This window comes from Sus scrofa, chromosome 8, assembly GCF_000003025.6.
Source record: "Sus scrofa isolate TJ Tabasco breed Duroc chromosome 8, Sscrofa11.1, whole genome shotgun sequence".
NCBI lineage: Eukaryota > Metazoa > Chordata > Mammalia > Artiodactyla > Suidae > Sus > Sus scrofa.
The window spans coordinates 112,311,386-112,330,802 of NC_010450.4; the positions used below are offsets into that span (position 1 = coordinate 112,311,386).

Below are 19,417 nucleotides of genomic sequence, written 5' to 3' on the forward strand. Positions count from 1 at the left end.
TCAGCCATAATATAGTAATAATTTCAACAGTACTTAAAAAGCAGTGCATTCAATTCCATTTGCTAGTGGAATTTTCCAGATTCTCAACTGAACCCATTTCCAAGCTTTGCTAAATTCTGGCAAGATTCCCTGGGAGTCTCTGCATCAAGGCAGGAAGTAGATTAATTTCTCCTTAAGGCCCCTACTTTTCTTCTGGCCCCTCCTCGTCCACCAGGCCCCTCCCTTTCTACGAGTCCTTGGGGCCTTCAAATTGTGACCCTGTGATCCCAATAGCAGGACTTTTCTTTATGCCTCTTGGACCATGTTTCCTGCTCTCTCCTGATAAAAACACCTAAGCCAAACCTTGGTTATCTCCTAATTCCAGCATATGGAGGTAAACCGGTCCTCTTGGTGGGTGGAGGGTAAGAGATGGCAGGAAGCCCCAGTTTGCACCATGGCAGATTTCTGTGGTGGAAATATTCCCACAGTCAATGATTTTCAGCTGCCAACTTGATGTCACTAAACTCGGAGTTGGGCAGAAGTGGAACAGTCTCAGGAGCCAGTTCTATTCCTACATCTCATACCAAGCAATTCAGCCAATCCATTTAACTAATTGCTAATATATTAATATATTAGTTCACCCATGTATATCATTTGCCTTTAAACAGTTGTCCTTTATAAACAATGTTTTAACCCAAAGAAGGGACTAATACTAGGGGATTTTAGGTTTCAGGCCAATCCTTTCCTAATCACTTGCCACAAATTCACTATTATTTAATGTTTTTTCCTGACGGGAAACCCTCCAGGGTCTAAGCTCACGATTTTGAAATTGTTGTACAGATGGCTGCAAAGTAATGAGCAGCCATCTTTGTTAAAAGTGAGATTAGCAAGTATTAGAGATGTGATCAAATAGATTAGCACCTAATTGAAGGCTTTAAGAATAATTGGAGGGAGAAAGTTTTGTTTAAAAACAAAAAGCAAACAGTGGGCACTTTGTGCTGGGAATAAATGCTACAGGTTTCTCTGGTCACCTGCTCTCCGTAATCCACCTCCCAGGAATAAAGAGAACATTCCTGCTGGGACTCAGTTAAGGGCTCTACTCATTAAGCAGAACAATTAAAGATCTTTTGTATGCGCTTGAAGCAAAACATTTTATAGCTACCACCTGCTTTATTATTTTCTTCCAGAGTGCAAACACCTTGAGAATAAAAAGAAAAAAAGACTTTTCTTCCTAATTATCAGGTGTGAAAACCCACAACAAGAGATTTTAAACAGATAAAAGAGGGTTTCTCCACCTCAGCACAACTAACATTTTAGGCCTCATAACTCTTTGTTGGGGGGACTGTCGTACATGTCGAGGTCATTCAGCTGCACCCCTGACCTCTCCCCGCTGGATGCCGGTAACATATCCTCTTTTCCCCAACCCAGTTGTGACAACCAAAAATGCTTCTAGACCTTACCAAACATCCCCTGAGGGGCAAAACTGCCCCAAGCTGAGAACCACTGAAGTAGAAAATAATCATGGAAACAATCTGTTTTGACCATAAAATGGTGATCTGACTTCATAAACTTAGCTATCTTCAAAATTACCACTGACATCCTGACTTTCTCCTTTTGGGGGCTTCTGCACGTCAATGTCACGTTGATAGGCTTCTTCAATAACATGATATCACAGGAGTTCCTGTTGTGGCTCAGCGGCAATGAACCTGACTGGTATCCATGAGGACGCAGGTTCGATCCCTGGCCCCGCTCCATAAGTTAAGGACCTAGTGTTACTGTGAGCTGTGGTGTAGGTCACAGACGCAGCTGGGATCCTGTGTGGCTGTGGCTGTGGTGTAGGTTGCAGCTCTGATTTGACCCCTGACCCGGGAACTTCCATATGCCATGAGTGCAGCCCTAAAAAGCAAAATAATGATAATGATAATAATAATAATAATATATCACAGGTGCAGAATAAACAAATATCTACATATGCTGGGCACACATTTACACTGTAATGTAATTTTCATCTATCTATATGTTACGAATTTGCTCTATCATATTTGACAGCCTATTCAAAAATCCCTCAAATACCATGGGAAGTGGTACTTTACCTCTTGCCTTGTCCCATTCAGAAAAACTCTTTGCAAAAGTTGTCTTTCTAGATCGACCCAATAGATTCTTTCCTCATTGTAATGGAAGTCCATGAGCACTGATATTCCAGCATCTGCCACCAATTGCTCATGATTAGTTCCTTCCAAGTCAATCCTAAAGATACTGTTTCCATGGGAGAAAATTAAGAAGGGTGCAGGACCTGCATGGGAAGAGAGAAACCAAATGGTAAATATATTTTTAATTTTGTTATTATAGCTGATTTACAATGTTCTGTTAATTTCTGCTGTACAGCAAAGTGACCCAGTTATTTATATATACACATTCTTTTTCTTGTATTATCTTCTTACCATGTTCTATCACAAGTGATTGGATATAGTTCCCTGTGCAGCAGGACCTCATTGCTTATCCATTCTAAATGTAATAGTTTTCATCTACTAACCCCAAACTCCTAGTCCATCCCATTCCCTCCCACTTTGCCTTGGCAACCCCAAGTCTGCTCTCCATGTCTGAGTCTGTTCCTGTTCTGTAGATAGGTTTATCTATGGCATATTTTAGATTTCACATATAAGTGATAGCATATGGTATTTGTCTTTGTCTTTCTGACTTCACTCAGTATGAGAATCTCTAGTTGCATTCACGCTGCTGCAAATGGCATTATTTTGTTCTTTTTAATGGCTGAGTAGTATTCCATTGTGTATATGTACCAAATGGTATATTATTCATTGTGTATAATCCCAAATGGTATATTTTCAATGATATTTTATCTGATTTAGACAAAATACTTCCCCATGACAAGCAGAATTAATTCTAAGTCCTTATTTTATATTTTAAATAAATACCATTTTTAGAGAATAAAGAGTTCCCATAAATGTTTACAATTAATTTCACAAAATCACTTTCTCCACAAATTGATTATGAGATTAACATTGCCAAGTTATAAAAAAAAAACTATTTGAAGAGAAAGGTACTTTCTGGTTTATCTATAAGACGTTATTTTATGTTCAAAAAGAAACCACCTACTGTATTCTATTGTGGAGAGGGTCAGGCACTCTAAACATTTTAGACAGAATATAGCATAATGCTTTGGGCATAGTAAGTAGTCAAAATTTTTTTCTAAATCAATAAATTAAGGAGGAATAATTGTGTACTTTTACATTTTTCTGGGCTTTTTACCAATAGGAACAAAGCCATAGACACTAGCAGATCTATCAAATTCATAAAAGCAGAATCTACCCTATAGTACTTATTTTACTAACAGCAATAATAATAACAACAACAAAATTTCACATCCTGATCTCATTTATCCTTCATATAACACCATGGGCTAGATAGGCCAGATATTACAGTGAGTCAAAGAGAAAAAAGAAATATGAAAAACATCTAGATCTATAAAACACAAGACTTAGTATTAACTTCAATAACTTTTCAAAAAACAAATATCCATAAAAATACTGTCTGAATAATAAATTTTACCTTCAGATTTTTCTCATTCACATTGAATCGTAGCATCCAGGTTTTATCATAAGCTCTTAGAACTGCAAGACCCTAGACATTACCTACCTCAGGGTCTCCCCAAATTGTTTGTTCAAAAGAATCACACAGGGTACCATGTTCTTGTGTATCTTTTGCAGATCCCTTCCCTAGAGATTCCACTTCAGTAGGCCTGGCCTGAGGACTAGGAATCTGTTTTTTGAATAGACAATCCAGGTGATTCTTATATCTTGGTGAATTTGGAAATCGTAGATCTAGTTCAGATGAGGAGATTCAATGATGCATCCCAAAGTCCCATGGACAGTTGGCAACAGAGTTGGAATTAGAGCCCAGGTGCCATTCTCCTAATCCATCTTTCCTGCCCTGCTCTAGTTATCATGTGTCCAGACCTTACGATTTTCATTTTACTGATGGAACTGGTTTTAATTCCACTTCCCTCAAAACACTGTTCATTTTTCCAACACTGTCTACATCATTTTGTATAAACCATTTTGTATTTGTAAAAGTGAAAAGTAATATGATTTAAAAGAAAATTAGGGAAGTTTTCTTGTGTGCAGCGAGTTAAGGATCTGGTGTTGGCCGTAACTGTGGTGCAGGCCACAACTACAGCGCAATTTTGATTCTTGGCCTCAGAACTTCCATAGGCCAAGAAAAATTTAAAAAGGTGAAAAGACTTTGGGAATTAGGCCTGGTGAAAGAGTCATTAGTCTGTGGTACCACTGGAAATGATAAATTAGTGTTTTTTTCAGTTCTGTCAAAGACTCTATAAACACTGGTGTGTGGTACAATCTGTGGATTTGAACGTCAGCAGGGTGTGCATGTTTGAACAGCTAAACCTTCCCATGTCAAAACCAACAGCGTTTATTTTGGGTGCCGTCCAGTGAGAGGGAAGTGCATAGAAAATCAAATATCATTTGCAAGGAATACAAACCCAAAGACAGCCAACAAGTCACAGCAAATCAAGTGGAACCTCTGACTGCTCAACCCGGGGATTAGTCAGGGAGCTTCAGGAATTAGAAACATTCTCCAGAATGTTTGGAGCACATTAAAGATGCTCATTAGTGACTACAGAGAACTGGCACCCCCGTGACACAGAGGTCGATTACAAAAAGCCCCTTCCTGACCCTCAAACATATTCTCATTATCAAGCTGAAGAGGATCTATTCCCAGGTCCTCAGGATAGTAAAATGGAGGCTAGCAAGTTCACAAAATTGAACTTGTTCTTTTCAATAGAGCTGCTCAATCTTTAGTGGGCAATTGTACATTTTGATTCTCCAAGAAGAATCAAATGGTAGATGGATGGAAAAGATCCTCAGACTAGCGGTAGCCAATATCTTAAGCGTCATCTCTGGGGTAACACATTAAATGTATTATTTCATCTAATGGGGTAACTTTAGGAGGTAGATGCTCTCCAATCCATAACCGATGTCCAATAAATAAGCAGGTGGGGATTTAAAGTCATGTCTTTCTGATCAGAGAACTTAGCTTTTAAACATCATGCTTATCCCAAACAGAATTCCTCAGGAACTTCTTGTTTAACATCTTGTAGTTGAGCTCTGTCAAGGAACCCACTTCAGGAAACACTGTTCTAAGCATCTCACCAAAAGGCTGGATCCTCTGCATCCATCCATGTCCCAGGAACTAACTAGAAAGTGAGTGTCCTTCAGTGGATTCCTATCCTTATGCCACCTGGCTATTTTTATGTTTAATTCTATAATATATTGCATCCCATATATAATGACCCCTGCATTCCTTCACTCATGGCCCCTTTCTCCTCCTTCAAAGCCAGCAGTGTGCCACCTTCAAATGTCCCTTTGCTTCCATCACCTTCTTCCTCCTTTGACCTTCTGGCCTCCCTCTTATAAGGATGCCGGTGATTGCATTTAGGATCCACTTAGATAATCTGGGATAATCACCCCATCTCAAGATCCCATTTGTGAAGTCCTTTTTGCCATGTTAACATTCACAAGTTCCAGGAATTTAACACATAGATATATTTGGAGGCCACAGTCAGCATAAAACAGTTAACAGTGTTGAACATCTTCTTATGGACTTATTTACCGCCCTTATATCTTTTTGGTGACTCTATTTAAATCCTTTGTCCATTTTTAAGGTAGGTTATTAATATTCTTAATGTTGCATTTGAAAGTTGTTGGTTTTTTTTAAGTATACGTTAGGTAGAAGTCCTTTGTCAGATAAGTGATTTGCAAATGTTTTCTTCCAGCAGGCAGCATGTCTTTTCACGCTCTTGACATTGCCTTTGTCAAAGCAAAAGTTTTCATTTTGATGAGGTACAGTTTATCAATTTTTTTCTTTTGTATATCATGCTTCGGGTGTCATTTCAAAGAACTCTTAACCCCAGGACATAAAGATTTCTATGTTTTCTTCTAAAAGTTTTAGACTTTTACATCTTAAATCTAGATCTATGATCCACTTTGAGTGGATCCTTTTTGTCAAAGGTGTGTGGTTTAGATTGAGATTCATTATTTTGATCATAGATGTTTAACTGAGCATTGTCAAAGACCAAATGACCATATTTATGTAAGCCTATTTCTGGACTTTCTAGTTGGTTCCAGTAATTTATGTGTCTATAATTTGGCTAATATCATAGCTCAAAACTTAAAAAAAATCATCATAATGCATTTTTGCAGAACAGTGATCGCTGTTAGAAGATTCCTGTGCTGTAGGTAATTCTTCATCTTAAGTAAGCATGTTTAAATATCCCTCAGCTTGTCAGCATAAATTATGTCCAACTTTATTTAAAGATTAATGCTACCAGACTAAAATGCATTCCCCAACATTAAAGCAGAAGTTTTTCAAGATGTATCACACACACACACACACACACACACACACACACACACACACACGGCAAGACTCAGAAATCACTATCTTAACCTGTTCTCTGCAGTTTTGCTCCTATGTTTTCTACTCTCTACTAGACATTTCCAGTTGAGGATGTCACACAGCCCCCCACATCCCTCCGTATATTAAAAATTGAGTTTGTGAAACATCTTCTGATTTATTTGCATTTATTGGAAAGATTAAAGTTGATTTAATTTAGATTAAAAGATTAAATTTTTGATATAGGAATTCAAATATTTGGTTTAAACTTCAATATGTCTTGATACTTAGTCTTTGATAACTGTCATAGAAAAAAGATATTTCACAATTATATCTATATCAAATGCAAGAAATGCTTCATCGGCTATATTTACAAAATCCCAAAATACACTTTTTAATTACATCATCAATTATTCACAAATTTTAATGAATTAGACTAGCAAATTTCTGCCTTCCTGTATTTTAATCAGTAAATGCAAACTAGCCAGGTGTCACACTTTATATTTTTAACACATGAAATTGGAAAGACCAAAATTCTTTACTCAGAAATTTTTAAAACTAGCTTGGAAAATTCTGTTTACCTGTTGGCATTGATTCAATAGCCAAATCACATGGCAACAGAAACATTTCCAATATCAGTTTTCAAATTACTCTCTTCATCATAAAGTTCCTACAATCAGCAAGTCACTTTCTCACTCATGTTAGACAGTCACCTTTAACTTGGAGGGATAAAGTTCTGTTGTTTTAGTTATTTTGTGAGTAGGATACCAGTAACATCTATTTATGATCACAGAAAAGGTAAAAAGAAATTTGAAACACTTGTCCTTTTTTAAAAAGAAAAATATGTAACTTTTGATTGTTTTCATGTGTGCTCTGCTTCCAGATACTCTTCAGGAAGCATGTGGGACAAAGAGTTTCATAATTTCTCTCTCTCCATTCAGTACAAAGTATCATAAAGAATCTAGTTTAGGACTTCTTGTTGTGGCTCCGGTAGGTTGACTAGTATTCATGAGGTTCAATCCCTGGCCTCACTTAGTAGGTTAAGGATTTGGCATTGCCACAAGCTGCAGTGAAGGTCGCAGACACTGCTTGGATCTGGCGTTGCTCTGGCTGTGGCATAGGCCGGCAGCTGCAGCTCCAATTCAACCTCTAGCCTGGGAACTTCCTTTTTTCTTTTTCTTTTTTTTTTTTTTTTTTTTGTCTTTTTGCTATTTCTTTGGGCTGCTCCCGCGGCATATGGAGGTTCCCAGGCTAGGGGTTGAATCGGAGCTTCAGCAAAGGCTGAAGCAAAGGCTGGGACCGAACCCGCAACCTCATGGTTCCTAGTCGGATTCGTTAACCACTGCGCCACGACGGGAACTCCGAGCCTGGGAACTTCTGTATGCTGCAGGTGTGGCCCTTACAAAATTAAAAGAATCCAGTTTAGTCTCTCTTTGTTAAGCTCCCCACCCCCACCCCTGGGTGAATGTCAAGGGATTAGAGGGCAGAGCAGGAGTCTTTTTTTTTTTTTTTTTTTTTTTTTTTTTTGCTTTCTTTAGGGCCACACCCACAGCATATGAAAGTTCCCAGGCTAGGGTTCAAATAGAAGCTCCAGCTGCCAGCCTACACCACAGCCACAGCAATGTGGGATCTGAGCCAGTGGCATCTTGGAAATGGAGATGATAATAGGACTTATTTAGTTCACAGGATTATTATGAAGACTAAATAAATTAATTCATGCTAAGTCCTTAGAGTTTTCCCTGACATACAGTGAGTTCTCAGTAAATGTTCACTATTAGTTTCTAGAAAATACCATATATCAGAAACACCTTTACTCTCAAACTGTATGATTTTTCTAATACTTCTTTCTTTAAAATGTCAGTAATGCTTTCTATGAAGTTTTCAGTAGTATTTGCTGGCAAAGAACACATTTAATCTATTGTCATGTGGTTTTCCATGTATTATTTTAGGCAGGTTTTACCGCAGCAGGGAGTAGAAGGAACAAGTATTTTGTTAAGAGTATGAGGCTTTAGTCATTTTTGCTATAATATCCAAAACCTCCAGGGAGCCTTCAGTACCATTCTGAGTATTTCTAGTCAAATGGACAGAAACAAAAGAAAATGAAGAAGTGTTCGAATTTGGATGTTTCTTGAATCCAGTTCCATTGTTCTCACTAATCCCACCTTGACCAATACTAATTTCTAAGCCCTTAGCTCTATATATTGCTGTAGAAATACAGAGAAAAAATACTTCATATAATTTTCTTGGCATGTTGAAAGTAAATCCTTGAACAAATTCAAGAATAGTTATTTAGAAAAATAATTAATTGGCGATTGTGTGCCATACTCCATCCATCAAGGATAGTAACAAATAACAGAGAATACTCTAAGATGATTGTTAGGATTTGGCTCATGCCAATAAACCAACTTCAGGAGTTCCCGTTGTGGCTCAGCGGTTAACGAATCCGACTAGGAACCAGGAGGTTGTGGGTTCAATCTCTGGCCTTGCTCAGTGGGTTAAGGATCCAACTTTGCCATGAGCTGTGGTGTATGTTGCAGACGCGGCTTGGATCCCACATTGCTGTGGCTCTGGCATAGGATGGTGGCTATGGCTCCAATTCGACCCCTAGCCTGGGAACCTCCATATGCCACAGGAGCAGCCCAAGAAACGGCAAAAAGCCAAAAAAAAAAATAAAAATAAAAATAAATAAACAACTTCAGAATTCTCTAAGAGATGTTGAAAATCTAAAGAAATAGGTCTTAGAAAAATTATACAAAGTGAAGGTATTTCTAATATGTCTCAGCTTATGGTATTTGGTAGAGTAAGAGGTCATAGTTACTGAGAACTCACTATAGGTCAGATAAGATTCTAATCACCTTACATGAATTAATTTATTTAGTCTTCATAACAATCCTGTGAGGTAAGTGTTAGCAGCTCATATCAACTACATAATTGGACCTTATCAATTTCAAAAGCTGAGGCCTACCAGGACCTGCCAGGCTTACTGCATTTTTTACATGAGAGGAAGCCCCTTCATACAGGGCACAAGCAAGTGGGGCACTGGAGCCAACACCTGTCCTAAATGGCTTCGGTTTTTCCTGGGGCAAGATTAGTCCACTTGTGTAAAGCACCAGCCACAATTCACTCTGTCTAAAATGTATCCTTTGTTTGAAAAATGGCAGTTTATTCTGTCTATTGGAAGTAATAAAACCTGGCCATTTCATATGCATCCACATAGCCTGCACTAAAGAGGGATAGCCATGCAGAGGCTGCTTCTCTTTTGCTTTCTGTTCCAGAAGATAATACATCAGTGTTAAAAAACAGTCCCCTATCATCTTCTCATGAGCATTGGGTGCCTTTTAAATGCACTGAGATTTGCTATGTTAAGTTTTCTTCACATACCTTATTTTTTCCTCTTACATGAAAATTTTGCCATTATTCATTAGAATAGCCAAAAATATAAACATTTCAGAGGTTTTTTCAAATACATTTTCCAAAATATAGTGACTTTTGATCCACTCAGAGCGTTTAAAATTCTCAACAATGTTGTTTGAATCTAAAAGACATACCTTTCGTGAGTTCCCATTGTGACTCAGGGGGTTAAGAACCCAACTGGAATCCATGAAGATGCAGATTCAATCCCTGGTCTTGCTCCTGGGGTTAAGGATCCTGCGTTGCCACAAGCTGCTGCATAGGTCGCAGAGGTGGCTCAGATCTGGTGTGGCTGTGGCTATGGTGTAGACCAGCAGCTGCAGCTCTGTTTCAACCCCTAGCCTAGGCACTTCCATATGCCGCAGGTGCAGTCATAAAAATAAATAAATAAATAAATAAATAAATAAATTTTTAAAAAGATATATCTTTCCACACACTGGGTAAATTAACATCAATGATAGCAACTTTCACAATTTCCCTGTAAACCAAGGAAAGATTAAATTCCTGTAGTAAATAGAATAACTGTATGCTTCAGAGGGGAGGGGAAAACCATCAGAAGATCCCTGGGAGCTCTGCCTCAGGGTATGTTTTTAAACCTCATTAGGGAAGGACCCAAAACGCACAGGATTCATGTCGGCAGCCATATATTATGACAGCGCTGAGTTTGATGGATGTTCCATCTTTGACCTGTTTATACAATGACAGTTTGTAGAAGAAAAAAACATCCTTCATGGTGAGTAGTATTAGCATTCTGGATGAAAGAGCTGATCTGTAGGCAAGAAGTAGATACACAGTGGAGGACAAAAATACGTTCCAGTGGTCAAGGTTTTTGTTGTTGCTGTAGTTGATTTTCTTCTCAGTTCTTTCTTCAAGTTAATTCTGACTCTAACATTAGAAATTACAACATAAGGAAACTAGCATTTGGTTCCCTAGCTCTAGGATTGTTCAAATTTGGAGTTTTTACTAAAACTAAACATGAAACTGCTTTATGGAATGTGAGAATTTCTTGAAAAATATTTAGGAATTCCTTGAAAGAAAGCATGTTGTTTAAAACTGACCTGGACATTCTGAGAAAGCTTTCCAGCTATGGAGGTTAGTTATTGAGACTATAATATTTTGTTCAGAACAAGTTTACAAAACTACTTCATTAAAATAATTGCTGAGATATCTTAGATCAGGCCATTTACACATGTTAGAAAGTTACTCGTTTCTTTCCCTACTTTTTCCCACTATAATCAAAGTGACTAAAAGGTTAAGAAAGTTGAACAGATTTTAGAAGACTTATTTTCTGAGTTAGAAATTTTTGTTACCTTTCATCTGAGTTCTGATGTTTGCTTTTTTAACTCTAACTGGATTAAGAGACAAGATATAAGTTAATCTAAATAACTTAGTGCAATAGAATTGACAAGTCAGTGATCAAAATAAGAGAGGAGACATAATAATTGCTTCATAATCCCAACTACTTGATTCTCCTAAGGGTAGACCACTGACTGGGGAATGTTCTGCCTCTCATCTGCCTCCTCTGGAGACTCTCATCCATCCTTCTCCCACCTCCGGATATATCACTGTGAGGCCACAGTGCTTATGGAAGAAATCCCTCCTGCCTGCCACTCACTCTACCGTTTCGCCTGAAAAGCAGGACTGGCCTTTTTCTCATTTTCCCCAGCACAAGTGAGATCAATCTCCAAATTTTAATAAGACCTTCATTAAAGACTGGTGATTAATAGAAAAGAACAAGGCACAGATTACCTTGTAATAGTTGGCCATGACCAGACCTATGAAGGTCTCCTTTCAAGGCAGTGTCCTGCCTCACTTCTGACCTGTGTTCACCAGGCCAAAGCAAGGGCACTCCCCACCCTGGAATTTCACAGCCCCATCCCAGCCTGAGAGTCCAGGAAAAGTCTCTTCTTCAGGTGGTATTCCCACTGCCTGGGACCTGCCTCCCAGTTCCTCTGTCTCAAACTTGTTTTTTGGCCATTGTGGAAAGAAAAGTGAAAAGATTGGTTGAACCTGTGGTCAGAACTTCTCGTTCTTTGTTTGTTTGTTTGTGCTTTTGGCCACCGTGGGGTGCCAAGGATCATATCCTAGCCACAGCCCCGCTGACAATGCCGAATCCTTAAACAGAGAACTCCCTACTCACTGCCCCACCCTTTTTTTTTTTGCAGAATTTCTCTTCTGGAAACAACTGTTTTGTTTTCTAAGACTTAAGTGTACTATTACATCATTTTTAAAGTTTTTTAAAAGTTATTATTTAGGAGTTCCCGTCATGGTGCAGTGGTTAATGAATCCGACAAGGAACCATGAGGTTGCAGGTTTGATCCCTGGCCTTGCTCAGTGGGTTAAGGATCCAGTGTGGCTGTGAGCTCTGGTGTAGGTTGCAGATGCGGTTTGGATCTGGCATTCCTGTGGCTGTGGTGTAGGCCGGGGGCTATAGCTCCGATTCGACCCCTAGCCTGGAAACCTCCATATGCCACGGGAGTGGCCCTAGAAAAGGGGAAAAAATTATTATTATTTATTAGAAAGGCCTAGGATATGATCAAGAAAAGAGAACTGGAGGAGAAAGAAATCTCCCATGTTCTACTTGAGGCTGTAGGTCACTGAGGTAGAGGAAGGAGGCCAACAAAAGAGAACTAGGTGTAGATGCAGGTACCTGAGAGCACGAAGATCTTAGGCGGCTAAGATGGCAAGAGGCGGGTGCCCCAGAGAGACAGCATTTACTTCATTTTTAAGTACAGGAATGAAAACATTTTGTTCTAGTTCTTTGATGGGCTAGATCAGGATGTGACCATGACTGTTTTTTTTCCCCCAGGCCTTCAGGTAAAGTCTGTAGCCTTAGAGTCCAAGGCACTGGCTCTTTTCAGAAGGGAAACACGGTGGTGTGGATGTCAGGGGAGAGAGTGGAAAGGGACAGCTCGTAAGGGAAGCAAGGCACAGAGACGTCGCTAATTCAGTGGAAGGACCAAGTGGACACAGAGCCCTCCCTTCCGCATCTCCGTCCTCATGCCCGGCAATCCTCCGAGACACAGGAGGGAGGCGCTGGCCTTCTCCAGAACAGGGGAGGGGGCATCAGGCCATTTGTATTTAAAAATCCTAAGAGGGCTTGGGAATTTATGAAACTGCAGCCTGTTCTTAAAGATGTGATCTGTTCTTCTGGCCCTTGTGAAAGAGCGGCAGTGCACCTCAACTGTTGGAAGGATCCTGGGGCACTGAGGTAGCCAACTGGGGAGATCGATTTCTATTTGTACCCTTAGACCCTCCGAGAAAAGTCACTCACTATAAATAACTCCCCTTTACTTGAAAAGAAATTAGCAATCTCTTTGCTTTTCTCTTCATGCTTAAGTAAAAGAGCTGAGCTAATAAGGAAGAAGGACAAAGCATTTGTTTCACCATTTTCCTACGTCTCTGAAACAGTCTTCCCAAGTAAGTCTCTCCTACTTAAAGACAGTAAGAGGGTGTGGAGAGAAAAATGTTAGAAATATTATGTGTGTTGTATAATGCTTGGAATATTAGTATATATAAGATGTAAGTAACTAATAAATAAACAAGCATGTATTGAGGGCACATGCCCACAATGTAACTTTTTTACCAGTGTGAGGGAGTTTGGAGTGGGTTTTTTTTGTTTGTTTGTTTGTTTGTTTTTGTTTTAGAACTGCTTATACTATACAAGGAATTATTTCAGATGGATTTTCATGAAGGCAAATTTGTAGAATTTACTTAGGCCAAATTACCAGTCCTTTTGCTTTTGATGGGAAACAATGACTTACTCTACAGTGACATAAGCAAATAATTCTCACTTTCCAACTTCTAAACTGAATGTCAAATAAAATAGACAACCTCCAACTAACCCAAAAATGTAAATTAATTTGAAGACTAACTTGCTCCGATTTGACCCCTAGCCTGGGAACCTCCATATGCCGAGGCAGTGGCCCTAGAAAAAGCAAAAAAAAAAAAAAAGAATGCCCTCAACAACTTTACAAATTTAAAGATCTCCAAACAGAACGAAAAAAGAAAAAAGAAAAAATTTTTGGAAGAAATGGAAATAATCACTTTCAAGTGGCTTGTTTGTGCTGTGGTTCGACTTACTACCAGTAAGAAATCTAACAAGCAGACTTACTTTGCTCTCAGTGGAATTTTTTATCAGTTGATGTCACAGAAAGACAAATATTGAGGCTGAAATTGCACAAGGGCACTCACTCAAACCAGTTTGATATGGTTTTGTATTTTTAATTATCATTTCTTCGGAGTACAAAAATACAAGTTATGTATGTTGAAATTGTTTTGACTACAAATTGTGATGGTATAAAACCACCATCAGGTTTTCGAATGTGGCGTTTTCCCATGTGTAAAAGAAATGCAATTAATATAGAAGCAACTAAGCCATATTTAGAAAAACTACCATCACCACCAATGACATTTTTTTTTTTTTTTTGCTTTTTCTAGGGCCACTGTCTCGGCATATGGAGGTTCCCAGGCTAGGGGTCGAATCGGAGCTGTAGCCACCGGCCTACACCAGAGCCACAGCAACACGGGATCCGAGCAGCGTCTGTGACCTATACCACAGCTCACAGCAACGCCAGATCCTCAACCCACTGAGCAAGGTAAGCAAGGCCAGGGATCAAACCCACAACCTCATGGTTCCTAGTCAGATCCGTTAACCACTGCGCCACGACAGGAACTCCACCAATGACATAATTTTAACAATGATAGAAATATTAATAGCAGCTAAGACTTACTGAGGGTTTGTTACATACCAGGCTCGGTTTTGTACACCTTACATGCATTAACTAAGTGGTCCTAAGCCCGGGCAGCCCATTCTGCCTGTTGCAATCACCAAGGGAAAGTCACAGAAAATGATGCCCAGATTCAACCCCTGGAAGAACTCCGACCACATCAGCTGAGTGGTAACCTGGACATTGGTGGTTTCTAACATACAGCCAGCACTGAAAACAAATACTGTACCACAATCCTGATGACAATGTTGGGAGGAGGAAGTAACTATCTTTTTCACAATGAACAAAATGAGACACACAGCTCACAGGCAGCACAACTGGGATTTGAACCCAGGCAGGTGGTCTCCAAGATGTAAGCTGTTTATCACCAAGCTCTACTACCCTTCAAAGACTACAAACCCACTGAGAACTCAGGGGATGGTTTTATTCAGGGGGTATGCACAAAAGATCATTCCTGTAATTTTTTTGCAGTTTTTATTTTTTAAGGCTTTTGCATAACTCTGGCTGAAAAAGCAAACAAGATTTTGATCATGGAATTACTTTGGTTTGCACATGACTGGGAAGCTGACCCAGGCTTAGCCGGTGCTGAAATCAGTGATTTCACTGTTTACAGCTAAAAGTGATTTCCCCAGGATCCATCCTGCAGCCAGCTCTCTGAGACCTGGCCTGTGCTTCTTCCTCACTTTATTCACCGGAAGAGTTCATATAAATAATGCAGGCACAGACATCAAACAGGAACAGGTGCTTTTCAACTGCTATTCTCCCCTGGGGCAAACAGGCTTGAAAGTTCAGAAGCCACTTTTCAGCAGTTTTCCTTATTGCTCTCCTTATGTACTATAACTCAAACAGAAGCTAACAGAATACTCGGTTGGTTAAAAAAAAAAAAAAAAAAAAAAGACACAGGAGGTGTGGGGGAGAGGAGGAATGAAAAGAAAACCCAATTCTGTATTGTTATCTCTTGGCTTATCTGGTTCTACAGTCCCATGCAAGACTACCTTGCATAGTTACCTGAATCAGACTACAAAGCACTCTTTTTGTTGGGTCAGGCTGGCCACAGGTGGTCTGTGTCAATGCCAAGGGCAAGGACCAAGGCAAGTAGAATTTAATTAGAGGAAAAATAGATGATGGCACCGTATCTATTTAAGGAAGAGAAATACTATCCTCTGAAATGCATGGGCATAGGGTGTGACCCAGGCAGTTATCAGCTAACACAAGACATGGAGTGTAAAGGAGGGGGTTTAGACCTGTGACTTGTAAGAAATGAGGGAGCAAAGAAACAGAGAGTCACAGAGTGGCACCCGGACATTCCACACTCTATGGGATCTGTGCCATGTCATTGCAGTGTTCCAATAAGGCATCTTGTCATATGAGTTGATCAAAGAGATTTAGCCAAGATAAGGGGCCAAGAGGACATTTATTGAGTACAATCTGTTAGCCTGCGTGGTGGATGAATTTCCCATGTTATCTTAAAGAATCTCCACAATAATCCTGAAAGGAAGTATTATGGGTTTTCAGTAACATTCCACCTTTTTTTGGTCTTTTTAGGGCTGCACCTGCCCCATATGGAGGTCCCCGGGCTAAGAGTCAATCGAAGCTGCAGCTGCCAGCCACAGCCACAGTAACACGGGATCTGAGCCACGTCTGCGACCTACACCACAGCTCAAGGCAACGCCAGATCCTTAACCCACTGAGTGAGGCCAAGGAGTAAACCCACATCCTCATGGATACCAGTCGGGTTCGTTTCTGCTGAGCCACAAAGGGAACTCCCCAAAATTCTGCTTTAACTCAAGTATTAAGTAGGTAGCATGGATTTGAAATGAAGTGTGTTTGCTTCTAAAACCTTGCTCCTTCCTCTCTGTGAAAGAGTCCCCCCAACTCATTGTTTCTATCCTGGACTTCAAGTTTATTTCTTCAACCAGCCTCAGTGAAAACATTTTTGAGCCACTGGCAGGGGTGGCGAGAAGCATGGGCCAGGCTCGCTTCCTATCAGGAATCAGATTGTTCCCTGAGACTACACTCTAAACCATGTGTAAAAGTTCATTTCCTTGTTATTTTTGCCCTGCTAGGCTCTCGACTCGTCCTGACCAGCTCCCACTGTCTCCCCTCATCCCATGCAGATGGCAGTGCCTGACTCTGGTCACTTGCCAACTACTCTCGGGAAGATTCCCTCAGCCCAAAGAGGGTCCAGGCCACTGGACATTTATGTGCAAAAGTTTACTTCTGCCTCCAGCAGCAGAGTAATGGGTTCATGAGGACGTTTTTGTCTTTTGTCATTCCCTTTTGGTAGCTCATCTTTAGGACTGTGGAGTCAGCAGATCAGGGAAAGACTCATTCATTCAGCAAGAACTTACTGAGCAGAAAGGTTCCAGGTGCTGGGGACATAGAGATAATTAGAATTCAGTCCTTCCTTCCAATATCCTAGGGTTCTGCTCACCTGTTCTAATGAATGTCGCCTGGTGACAGAGTCCTGACTTCCTCATTGGTCACTTCCTTCGTGGCAGAGCCAGCACAGGAACCCAGCGTCAGCAGTTTGGCTCAGAACTGTTCCCTTTATTCTCGGTATTTTGCACTATCTTCCAGAGGTTTCTCTTCTGGAAATTTTACCATGTTTCCCTCTACCTACCTCTTTTTGGGAGCCAGACCCCTTCTCAAAAGGGCAAAATGACAAGAAAGGAATATGAGGGTAGTGCATGCTCTGTAATAGATAGAAATGACTGCCTTGTTTGAGCAGCAGGCTTGAGCAGACTCACCCAAGGATTAAATACAATGAATCAATAGAGAGAACGTTTTTCAGGCAAAATCCTTATTCAGCATTGTTATTCTGCATTCAGTAGAATTCCTACTTCCTCTTGATGAAAAACCCATTTAATATGGGAGGGGTTGTAGCATATTGTCATTTCTCACCATTGCCAAAGTTACAGTGCACCTGTTACTAAAAACTGGAGCTGCGTCAGAGCTTCAGAAACAGCGGGAGGGGGGGAATGGGGAGGAGGTTTCACTTCAAACTTAGCTTAACTTTCACAAGGATAAAATCACATTTGTTCTCACTTCCCTTCTCATTTGTCACTGATTTTTAGCAACCTCTGAATTTCTTACCCAAAATTATCCAAAGGGGGATTTTTTTTTTCTTTATGGCTTAAATGAAACAATTCACACACACAGCCATCTGTTTCCCCAGTTTCCCGTATAGAGCAAATCAACTAAGTATTTAGTCACTCCTCATTTCAGAATAAAGACGGAGGTTTATATGAAAAGATATGTTCAGCTCTTTAAAATGAGACCTATTCACTCACACACAGAAGAACAGTTTGAGAGTCATGGATTTTTAGAGTTAGTGGCAAGTTAGCTCCAGTAACCTATAAGGAAATACACATGCATCAGAAAACAAAAAGCTAGCAAATACACACACCCAAAGGCAAATCAGAAAAAAATGCCCACGTATACAAGACAGAATGAACAGGTGTCAGAGGACAGTTTCTGGGAAGATGTGAGCTCCTTTTGATGGAATTACTTACCCACACAAGTGGCATTCCCGTTTCCTGAGGGAGAGCCTTCAGGACAGTTCCAGCGCGCTGGTGCTGAGAGGCTGACAAAACTAAATTTCAAAACTACCGGCAACAGAAGGATAAGGAAGAGCAGCATTATCTTGACGGGCTTGAACTCTCAGTAGAAAATAAGTTGACTCTGCTTGAGCATAGCCCGGGCAAGGTGGGTATGTCTGACGCGCAGCGTGTCCACCCGGGTTGGCCTGCAGCTCTGGGGCATTTTTCCTCTGCTGCTTTGCTCTTGCCCTCTACAGCTCCTTCTCCTTCAACTCAAGACACCGTCCAAATGCAACCTGAAGGGGACATGCCAGGGAAAGGTTTCTTGATCTAAGATTCTGGGAAGCCAGTAAGAAATACCTGACACCCTTATGGCAAATTTCACAGTTTCACAGCCTTGCCCTGGAGGCCTGCTGCTGACTTCACTGTGACAGGCAGAGAGTGGCAGAGCCAAGGCTAGAGAGAGGAAAACAAGGAAAAAGTTGGTGGAAAGTTCCAACCAGAACCCTTGATAAGGCTGAAAGAAGAAATATGGACATTTGATTCTTCCCCAAACACGGTTCCCTTTTTGAGAAGTAGAAGGACTCCCCTTTCCTTTTTAAAGCCTTTTTGGCTCCACCCCTCTCCTTTAGTGACACTTGAGTGAGCCTCTGTTTGCAAATGTGAATGTGGGCAATTCCACGCTCCCGGAAAGCAGGGACGGCTGCCAAGGAGGAGATAGCTGGCTATTCATCATAAACATTCTGGGCAGAACCAGGGAGAGGGCAAGGAGGGGGCTGTGGAGTTGCTCCTGGTGTCTGCGAGGTACCTGCTGAATCCGGGCTATGTTTTACTATCTGGAAGGATGGAGACAAAGTTAAACCATGTTGCATAAATCAACGGTGAATAGCACTGCTGATAATTCAGACTTGGAGCCATTGATCATTCGCCCGAGGAATACTACAGAAAATTGACCTTCAGCTTGTGATGTGACCAAATGTCAACACCCATGCACATTCCTGGAGCTTAATCTCTCTCTCTCCCTCCAGTATATTTTATAGCGGAATTTGAAAGATTATTCTTTCCAAATCAAAGGGAAATCCCTGACGCCAGATGAAGAGCTGCAGTGTGCACAGACACCTTTTCTTTCAGCAGGACCATAATAAAACATCATGAGGGGCCAGGAGTGCAGGCAACGGAGGGGATTGTTATCAGAGGGCCATGCTGGAAAAAATAAGCTACTGGCACACAATCTGGGAAGCACTGGGAATCCAGTATAGCCGGGTGCTGCTCCTTTTCAGACAATTTAGGTTATCTCTTTGCCTCTCAGTGTAAGTAAAAACTTGA

The 19,417-nt window shown here is 40.5% G+C and overlaps 1 protein-coding gene across 4 annotated transcripts in view; it reads right to left on the reverse strand.

The window, feature by feature from the left end:
• EGF (epidermal growth factor) overlaps nucleotides 1-18,677 on the reverse strand; it is a 94,456-nt gene extending 75,779 nt beyond the window's left edge. For 3 of the 4 annotated variants that reach the window (XR_002346366.1, XM_021100462.1, XM_021100461.1), the window contains exons 1-2: nucleotides 18,065-18,677; nucleotides 2,073-2,272 (exon numbers count right to left, since the gene is read on the reverse strand). Coding sequence is in view for 3 of the 4 variants with exons in the window: in XM_021100462.1 (XP_020956121.1) it covers nucleotides 2,073-2,272; nucleotides 18,065-18,191 (327 nt within the window). In the remaining variant the exon portion in view is untranslated. 4 annotated transcript variants of the gene reach the window in all.